Here is a 10,732-nt window from a genome sequence, read left to right on the forward strand (position 1 = left end):
CAAAGCCTGTCCACCATCAGCAAAGCCAGGGGTGGGATGGAATTTCTCCACTTGTCTGGATGAGTGCAGCTCCAACAACTCAAGTTTAACTCAATAGAAGTTTAACACCATCCAGGATAAGGCAGCCCACTTGATTGGTATCCCATCCCCAAACATTCACTCCATCCACCAGATGCACAGTGGCAGTAGTACGTACCAGCTACAAGATGCACTTCAGCAGCTTGCCAAGCCTCCTTTGACAGCACCTTCCAAACCTGCAATCTCTACCATCTAGAAGGACAAGGGCAGCAGATGCATGGGAAAACCATCACCTGCGGGTTCCTCTGCAAGTCACACATCATCCTGACTTTGAAAGAATGCTGTTATATTTCCTTGTTACAGGGCCAAATCCTGGAACTCTCTCCATAACTACGTGTACCTATACCGTGTGGACTGCAGCAGTTCAAGAAGGCAGCTCAACACCACCTCAAGGGCAATTAGGGATGGGAAATAAATACAGATCTTGCGTGAATCTCAAACAAAAATAAAAAATCCATGCGACCACATCCCAAGTAATAGTCAACTCCATCAAGGCAAGGAGTGAGGAGAGGTGGTGGTGGTGACGGTGGTTCGGGGAAAATATTAAATGAAATATGGCCATCTTCTCTTACCTTCACGCTTGGCATGTACTTGGAGAATCGTTCATATTCCTTGCTGATTTGGAATGCCAGTTCTCGAGTGTGGCACATCACCAGGACTGAAATCTAGAACCAAACAAACAATGAATATCCATGGCGCAGAACCATCAGACTTTGTACAAAGAAAGCACTTAACATGGTGAGTGCTCTGCTGTATTACAGTGTAGGCATCTCAGCATTGAAGAGGACACAACCGCAAACAACTACATTCATATCGCTGACTCGGCAACTGGCTAACAAGACAGGGCTACAGGAAACACAGAATAGTTATGAAGAATCAGTGGACATCTTAGAAACATGCTGAAGATCCCAAAGCGTTAACTGAAACAAAAATAGGCTTCCTGTGATCGTAACCTTGCAAGAGTGCAGCCTCCAGCTTAGCAGAAACTGTAGTGCAAGAGTCAGATCCCACTCTCAGATTCGAAACTATAGTACAAGATATAGATCCCACTCAGAACAGGAATTATATATAATTCAAGGGGCAGTTCCCACTCTCCGGTCAGGAACTGTAATACAAGGGGCAGTTCCCACTCTCCGGTCAGGAACTGTAATACAAGGGGCAGTTCCCACTCTCCGGTCAGGAACTGTAATACAAGGGGCAGTTCCCACTCTCCGTCAGGAACTGTAATACAAGGGGCAGTTCCCACTCTCCGGTCAGGAACTGTAATACAAGGGGCAGTTCCCACTCTCCGGTCAGGAACTGTAATACAAGGGGCAGTTCCCACTCTCCGGTCAGGAACTGTAATACAAGGGGCAGTTCCCACTCTCCGGTCAGGAACTGTAATACAAGGGGCAGTTCCCACTCTCCGGTCAGGAACTGTAATACAAGGGGCAGTTCCCACTCTCCGGTCAGGAACTGTAATACAAGGGGCAGTTCCCACTCTCCGGTCAGGAACTGTAATACAAGGGGCAGTTCCCACTCTCCGGTCAGGAACTGTAATACAAGGGGCAGTTCCCACTCTCCGGTCAGGAACTGTAATACAAGGGGCAGTTCCCACTCTCCGGTCAGGAACTGTAATACAAGGGGCAGTTCCCACTCTCCGGTCAGGAACTGTAATACAAGGGGCAGTTCCCACTCTCCGGTCAGGAACTGTAATACAAGGGGGCAGTTCCCACTCTCCGGTCAGGAACTGTAATACAAGGGGCAGTTCCCACTCTCCGGTCAGGAACTGTAATACAAGGGGCAGTTCCCACTCTCCGGTCAGGAACTGTAATACAAGGGGCAGTTCCCACTCTCCGGTCAGGAACTGTAATACAAGGGGCAGTTCCCACTCTCCGGTCAGGAACTGTAATACAAGGGGCAGTTCCCACTCTCCGGTCAGGAACTGTAATACAAGGGGCAGTTCCCACTCTCCGGTCAGGAACTGTAATACAAGGGGCAGTTCCCACTCTCCGGTCAGGAACTGTAATACAAGGGGCAGTTCCCACTCTCCGGTCAGGAACTGTAATACAAGGGGCAGTTCCCACTCTCCGGTCAGGAACTGTAATACAAGGGGCAGTTCCCACTCTCCGGTCAGGAACTGTAATACAAGGGGCAGTTCCCACTCTCCGGTCAGGAACTGTAATACAAGGGGCAGTTCCCACTCTCCGGTCAGGAACTGTAATACAAGGGGCAGTTCCCACTCTCCGGTCAGGAACTGTAATACAAGGGGCAGTTCCCACTCTCCGGTCAGGAACTGTAATACAAGGGGCAGTTCCCACTCTCCGGTCAGGAACTGTAATACAAGGGGCAGTTCCCACTCTCCGGTCAGGAACTGTAATACAAGGGGCAGTTCCCACTCTCCGGTCAGGAACTGTAATACAAGGGGCAGTTCCCACTCTCCGGTCAGGAACTGTAATACAAGGGGCAGTTCCCACTCTCCGGTCAGGAACTGTAATACAAGGGGCAGTTCCCACTCTCCGGTCAGGAACTGTAATACAAGGGGCAGTTCCCACTCTCCGGTCAGGAACTGTAATACAAGGGGCAGTTCCCACTCTCCGTCAGGAACTGTAATACAAGGGGCAGTTCCCACTCTCCGGTCAGGAACTGTAATACAAGGGGCAGGTTCCCACTCTCCGGTCAGGAACTGCAATACAAGGGGCAGGTTCCCACTCTCCGGTCAGGAACTGTAATACAAGGGGCGGTTCCCACTCTCCGGTCAGGAACTGTAATACAAGGGGCAGTTCCCACTCTCCGGTCAGGAGCTGTAATACAAGGGGCAGTTCCCACTCTCCGGTCAGGAACTGTAATACAAGGGGCAGTTCCCACTCTCCGGTCAGGAACTGCAATACAAGGGGCACTTCCCACTCTCCAGTCAGGAACTGTAATACAAGGGGCAGTTCCCACTCTCCAGTCAGGAACTGTAATACAAGGGGCGGTTCCCACTCTCCAGTCAGGAACTGTAATACAAGGGGCGGTTCCCACTCTCCGGTCAGGAACTGTAATACATGGGACAGATCCCACTGTCAGACTGCAAACTGCTAAATAACTCCAACCTTAATTTCGGCTTACAAGAGGGAAAATACTCCGGCTGTAGGAAATCCAAAATAAAAACAGAAAATGCTGGAAATACTGTACTCAGCTGGTCTGGCAGCATCTGCAGAGAGAGAAAAGAGTTAACGTTTCAGGTTGACGATCCTTCGACAGGACCTCTACTTAAATATTCATCATCCTCCACCACCAGTGGTTCTCAAAGTGTGGTTCACAAGGGTCCTCCAGGGCATGGTCCCAACTGGAAGTCGCTGAAGTGCAATGCCATGACCGAAGCCATATGAGAGAACAGGCTAGAACCCTCATCCCCTCTACTCGCACGTCACACAACCAAACTGGCTTCCGTGTCTGCACAGCCTAACTTGATATAAGCACAAGCAACAGCAACGTAGCTTTACAAGACTCGTTATTTGAGTATTGCTGAAAAAAAGACACTTAAGCTTTTTGTCTTGCACTCATCAGGATACTGGCAAGAATACAAAGTGTCCTGATGAGTGCAAGACAAAAAGCTTTGATACGTCTCTTTTCAGCAATACTCAAGTTCTGTACTGCCAAACCAACTACTCATGTTACTGTTAATTTTGTTTGATTGATACAGATTTAGACAAGTATTCATTTCTCACAAGAAGATTACTGTGATAATTTTCTAACCCATTTTAGAATGTTTTAAATAAGCACATTCTCTTGTGGTCTTAATGCTTATAGTATGAAAAAGTTTATACTTTTGTTTCTGACATGAATTAATAATTTATGGGATTTAATAAAAAAGTTAATACACTCAATTTATCACATTTAGTAGCCAAAAGGCAGTGGAATTTTTACGGTTTCCATAAGTTCCCATGATGTCTGCTGAGGTTCATTTTGTGGTGTCAAGTGAAAGCAGGTGCAGTAGAACTGATAGGTGGTTGACAGAGTCTTTTGCCTGCCAAAGTGGTCCCCAACAAAAAGGTTCAAGATCCTACAAAAGTGGCTGTCAAAAATACCATCCACAAGATGCACTAAGTTCTAACAAAGGGTCATCGAACTGAAACATTAACTCCAATTCTTTCTCACGGATGCTGCCAGGCGTGCTGAGCATTTCCAGCATTTTCTGCTTTTGTTGCCATTACCGTTTGTTGGCTTCACATGAAGTACCTTAAGAACATACGAAATAGAAGCAAGGATTGGCCATACGGCCGCTGCCCGCAAAATGGCGACTGCACGGAACTCACTTGTCCAGTGACAGGTTCAAGCTGTTGGAGAGTAGCCAAGACAAACACCGCTGTTTTTCCCATGCCAGACTTGGCCTGGCACAGGACATCCATGCCCAGAATTGCTTGGGGAATGCACTCATGTTGTACTGCAAGGAAGCAGAAGCAACAATTAATATGAGTAAACGGACATCAACTAAAAGCACGCAATCAGAAAGTAAGAAAACCTGGAGTAAAAGCAGAAAGTTCTGGCAACACATAGCGAGTCAGTCAGCAGGCCTGATTTTACTCTTTAATGGGGTGTGGGCATCTCTGGCAAGGCCAGCATTTGCTGCTCATCCCCAAATGCCCTTGCGAGGTGGTGGTGAGTCACCTTGTTGAACTGCTGTAGCGGTTTGGTACAACTGAGTGGCTTGTTAGACCATTTCAGATGACAGTTAAGAGTCAAATGCATTGTGGGGGTTGGGTTTGGGGGACACATAGGCCAGGCCGGGCAAGAATAATCGATTTCTTTCCCTCAGTGAATCAGACGGTTGTCTTTTGACAACTGATGATAGCTTTCAATGCTATAATTTTTTAATTAATTGAATTTAAATTCCACCAGCTGTTATGGTGGAATTGAACCTTTGTCACCAGGGCCTCTGGATTACTAGTTCCAGTGACATTACAACTATGCCACTGTTAAGGGGCAGGCTCATGTTTCGGGTGACAGAAGCCCAATTCTGGGCAGTTGGGGATGGGTAACAAATGCTGGCCTTGCGAGGGACGCCCAGGTTCCGTGAATAAAGATGTCAGTGGCAAACCTATCTGCTGTTTTGGCCCCATAGCCTGAAACTTTTTCAACTGGACGCCTCCAACTTGCAGCCTCTCACCTGCCCCTCAAAAGAATGTTTAAGACCTGCTGCTTTGCTCCTGCCGTCAATCTACATATCTGACTCAAGTGCTCAGTATTCACATCTCTGTGAAGCACTACACTCAGTGAAGGGCCTTTTTCTGTGCTGTCGACCTCTATGAGTCTGATTCGTCAATGTTTGGCAATAGAGTCGTGCCAGAAACAACTGCGTCCCTCTTGCCTCGTGCTGAAAACTTGCTGGCTCTTTTCCAGGACTTTCTATTTTTATTTGAGAAGCAAATCCATGAGGCCAAATAAATTAAGGCAACCGATCAAAACTATACGTATGTCAAAGCTTGGAACAATTTCAGGCACTTGGCCATAACTTCACGCTGCCGGCTGCTGCATTGTGTGCATTTACTTGTTACAGGTGGTGGCGGTTACAAATAAAATAATAGGCGTGTGCTAGAAGGTGGTGGGAAATTTAAAGGTTATCACAATTTGCACGTATACAACAGCTTCAAAGTAAGAAAGCATCCCAAAGTGTCATAGAGTCAGAGATCGACAGCACAGAAAAAGGCCCTTCACAGAGATGTGAATACCGAGCACTTGAGTCAGATATGGGATGTAGGTTGAAGGCAGGAACAAAGCAGCAGGTCTTAAACATTCTTCTGAGGAGCAGGAGAGAGGCTGCAAGTTGGAGGCGTCTAGTGGAAAAAATTTCAGACTATGGGGCCAAAGCAACAGATAGGTTCGCCAGTGACATCTTTATTCACGGAACCTGGGCGTCAATGGCAAGACCAGCATTTGTTACCCATCCCTAATTACCCTTCGAGAAGCTGGTGATGAGGCGCCTTCTTGAACTGCTGTAGGGTTGTGGTGTCGGTGCACCCACAGTGCTATTAGAGATGGAGCTCCAGCATTTTGATCCAGTGACACTGAAGGAACAGTGATATAGTTCCAAGTCAGGATGGCGTATAATTTGGATGGAAACTTCTGATTGTGGTTTTCCCAAGTGTCCGTTGTCCCTGACCTCCTAGGTGGTAGAAATCACAGGTTTTCGAGGAGTCAAAGGAGGCTGTAGACCAAATGGGGTTGGGGGCAGGGGATGCAGAGGAGGAAAAAGTTGAATAAGCAGAGTGTATACATAGGAAATAGATTCCCAGGATAAGGAACTTCATTGACCCGGACAGGTTGGAGAAGCTGGGACTGCTCTCCTTAGCAAAAAGGTTGAGAAGAGATTTGATTAGAGGCGTTCAAAATTGTGAGGGGTCTAGACAGAGTAGATAGGAAGAAACTATTCTCATTGGTGGCAAGGTAGAGAACCAGAGGGCACTGATTTAAGGTGATTTGGCAAAAGAGTCAAGGGTGACCTGAAGAAAAATGTTTTTTATGCAGCGAGTGATTAGGATCTGGAATCCTGAGTGTGTGGCAGAGGCAGATTCAAACAATTCAAAAGAAGATTGGATGTGTATTTAAAAGGGAAAAGAAATGGCAGAGCTAACTGAAAGGATGAGTTGTGGGACCAGCTAAATTGCAGGACTCAATGGGCCGAATGCCCCTTCTTGTGCCTCAGTGATTCGAAATTGATCCCAGTGATGAGAGGGTTTGCTATGAGGAAGAGATTGAATCAAAGGGGCCTATATTCTCTGGGGTTTTGAAGAATGAGAAATAATTTCATTGAAAAGAGAGGGTAGATGCTGAGAGGGTGTTTCTCCTGGCTGGAGCGTCTAAAACTAGGTGTCATAGCCTCAGGATAACGGATCAGCCTCTGAGAACTGAGGCAAGTAGAAATTTCTCTCCTCAGGAGGGTTGTGAATCTTTGGAATCCCCTACCCCAGAGAGCTGTGGATGCTCAGTCATTGAGCAGATTGAAACCGATAGATTTTTGGACATTAATCAAAAGATCTGAGGTGTGGGTGGGAAAGTGAAGTAGGGGCAGATGATTAGCCATGAGCTTGCTGCGTGGCAAAGCAGGATAGAGGGGCAGTACTCCCACTCCTATTTCCTACATTAAGAGGCTGCATAGGTAGGAAAGGCCAAGGGCTTGTGAATGAGGACAAAGATTTTGAAACTCAGGTGTTCAGAATTGGCATGCCAGTGATTGTTTGTTGAGGGCAGGCAGGAAGGTCCGAAGTGCGGGCTGCACTGCAGACAGCAGAATTCTGCATCACGTCCAAACTGAGATGGGGGTGGGGGATGGTGGCGTGTGTGGAGGGAATTGGCTGCTGATGCCATTTCTGTTCTTAATCCAGTGATTACTGTTACAAACTGAGTAGGTGAGAATAGAATCAGGATTGGCTGGGATATCCCTCCATTCTCTTCATCCACAATCAAACACCCTGCCAACACACATTGGGCTCATGTTATAATGTCTGAAGAATGGCTTTTTGGCCAAGGTACTGAAGATGAGGTCTTGTGGCATAGTTGGTGACATCCCTGCCTCTGAGCCAGAAGCTCCTGTTTTGAGTCCCTCTCCAGGACTTGATGCTCACGTTCATAATGTAGCCAAACAATTTGATTATCAACCTGTAAAGCCTCCCAATACCCTAAGGCAGGCAGTAAGAATGGGAGAGTCTCCTGGTCAGCCTCGTTTGATGAGGAGTAGCACACCTCAAGTTATAGTCTCTGGCAACATGCTAGTGACCTGTTCCAGCAAAAAATAGCTATGGAAAACAGACATAAGAATGTGCTTTGTCTGCCTCATACGTCATTAGACAGGGGAAAGCCTCTAAGTCTAAGGGACTTAAGTGTGGCCAGCAACCATGAGGCACCTTGGATTGTTTTTCCAGAATAAAGGCGCTTGTATAAATGCAACTTCATGTCATCTTATGGGAACAGAGGCTGCCCAGGAGAAAATAGAAGACGGAGAAGAAAAAAAGATTGAAATTGGTCAGCTGGGGTGCGGCTGAGAAAAGCGCCAGAAGGTTGTTCACCTCAGGAATTCGGAGGGCACTGATAAGGCTACAGGAGGTTTTTTGTCTGTCTCACTATCTTGTAGTCCAGTTTGGCGGGGGGGTGGGAAGAAGGCAGTCTCTATGGTTCAACACAACAAAAAACTGCCTCAGGTACTCAGGGATACCTTCAGAGGGGTGCTCGAAGCCGCAGTCGACAATGGCACGCAGTAACTCTGGTTTCAGCAGGAAGTCTCGGAATCCGGAACTATGGATGGACACGTACGAGCCCTTCACGTCCTTCTTAAGGGGCACCTCCGAGGCATCGCCAGCTGCCTGGTTCTCAACCTCATCATCTTCATAGTCCAAGAGCTCATTGTCAACGTCATTTTCCGCCATTCTGTGTTGTTTAGTTTTTGCTAAAACAAAAGAGAAAGAAGGAGCATAAGGATATTAATTTCAAAATTAGACACCCTGGACAAGGCCCTGCTCCGGTGATCCAGACACTCCCGACAGCTCTTAAACCCAGCCCTAACCACTAGCCCTTTACATATGCCCTGTATGACAGGGTCAATCACAGACACTCTGGCTTCGTCCCCAACAGTATCATGTTGTTTCCAACCTGTTTTCTACGTGTCTTGTAGTGATGGCAGTTCAGCTTGCTCCCAATTAAAATCTGGTGCTACTGCTCAGTTGCCACATTAAGAGGACAGAACACGCAGCAACTTGCCATAAACAAAAAGGATCCAATGGGAAACGGCCGACCAGAAACTATCAGATTCAAAAGTAACATTCAAAAGAGAATTGGGTAAATACTTCAAGGAAAAGCAGTTACAGGGCTATGGGGAAAAGAACAGGGTGTGGGAATGTGAGGTCACACCACTCGTATGCTCAACGTACCTCATTTTTTTCCAGGATCAGCACATGATGTTTTAAAATAACTTTCAACTCTGCTAAACTGGGATGCTTTGCCAAGCAGACCTAAAGCAAGGTTGAAAAGCTGAAGGAATGGGAAGGTGATCCATGCATGTCTTAAGAGTCTGGAGCATGCTGTTTGGTCACTGTTTATAGTAATAAAGTGATTGAAGAACTCAAGTGGACCATATACTAATGATAACAAAATCACTGGGGGAGGCTGACATGAACACGTGTATCTTCTTGGCTCTATGTTATCTGAATTCTGCATCATCTGTCTTGGAATGTATTGTAGTTTAGTATCAGTATACACAGAATGTACAATTCAAAAGGTGGAATTGGCATAAGCATTGTGAGTAAAACCACTGTTTGCTGTCATTAGGCTGGAATTGTGAAGTGTGGAACCTGAGCTCCTATAGTAAATTGTGAACTCAATAATTAAGAATCATATCACACTGGGATCACATTGTGTGATTTGACTCAGTCATGCAGCATTGTGTAACATGAGCTCCTTAACGGAAAGGTCTAATTCTGCAGTTGTTACAACTGATGTCCGTGTTTAAAGTAACAAAGAATAGCATGACAGAACAGACCAACACTGGCGGTGCAGGAGTGTGGGTGTGGAGGCGGGGAGGGGTGGGGGGGATGTAATTAACTGAACAGCACTTTCAAAGAGCCAGCACAGGCCTGATGGATCAAAGGGCCCCCTTCTGTGTTGTATCATTCCATTCTGACAACTCTGTCCTCTTTTCTTTGGCAAACTTCATTTCTCTTCTCTTAATGAAACCTTTGCCTCTTGCTGGGATAAGCATGTACAGTGAATCCACTCTGAACCTCAGCCAAATGAGAGTTTACAGTGTTAGCAGGGTGTTTGACAGTGGAAGGCCTCAATCTCATGTCCTATCCTCGACATGGCTAGCTCAGGGTGGGGAGAGAGGCACAGATGCACTTGCTGGTCTTCCCTCACACCAGCTCATGCATGTAGAGGCAGTTAGTGGCACCCTTACTACTTCCATGAGAGATGTTTAAAACGATAAAAAGGGTTCCCCAGGGTATATACAGAGAAGCCAAGTTCCTCTGTTGGGTAAGTCAACAAAGAAGGGAGACATAATTTTACAGTTAAAGCCCTGAAGTTTAGGAATGAAAGCTGCACTTGCCCATCCCCGTACAAGAGGGTGGTACAAATCTGCCCTTACCTCCTCCAAAAGATCAACAAAAATTTTCCAGACTCGAGATTGACGAATTTTGATCAGTTTACAGACATCATGCCAAGTAAATGGATTTGGGAGACATGGACGCGAGGGTGGCAGCACAGGCTGGAAATGATCAATGGCCTGCACCCCACCCCCCCACCCCCCCCAACCACCCCCACCCCCCACTACCCCCCCCCAACCCCCCACTCCCCCCCCCCCAACCACTCCACTCCCCCCCCCCAACCACCCACTCCCCCCCCCCAACCACCCCCACCCCCCACTCCCCCCCCCAACCACCCCCACCCCCCACTCCCCCCCCCCAACCACCCCCACCCCCCACTCCCCCACCCCCCCAACCACCCCCCACCCCCCACCCACCACCCCAACCACCCCCACGCCCCCAACCCACCCCCACGCCCCCAACCACCCCCACCCCCCAAACACCCCCCCCCCCCACACCACCCCCCCCAACCCACCCACCCCCCCCCCCACACCCCCCCCCCCCCCACACCCCCCCCAACCACCCCCACCCACACCCCCAACCACCCCCACCCACACCCC

General features: G+C 47.9%; 1 protein-coding gene across 1 annotated transcript in view; it reads right to left on the reverse strand.

Moving 5' to 3' along the window:
- Positions 1-10,732, reverse strand: part of LOC121291480 (spliceosome RNA helicase DDX39B) — a 36,767-nt gene that overhangs the window by 23,565 nt on the left and 2,470 nt on the right. Inside the window, exons 2-4 of the mRNA XM_041212717.1 lie at positions 8,252-8,482; positions 4,359-4,486; positions 651-743 (exon numbers count right to left, since the gene is read on the reverse strand). Of these exons, the coding sequence (XP_041068651.1) occupies positions 651-743; positions 4,359-4,486; positions 8,252-8,462 (432 nt within the window). The 5' untranslated portion in view covers positions 8,463-8,482. The remainder of the gene's footprint in view (positions 1-650; positions 744-4,358; positions 4,487-8,251; positions 8,483-10,732) is intronic.

The sequence above is a fragment of the Carcharodon carcharias genome, chromosome 19 (assembly GCF_017639515.1).
Source record: "Carcharodon carcharias isolate sCarCar2 chromosome 19, sCarCar2.pri, whole genome shotgun sequence".
Lineage (NCBI taxonomy): Eukaryota > Metazoa > Chordata > Chondrichthyes > Lamniformes > Lamnidae > Carcharodon > Carcharodon carcharias.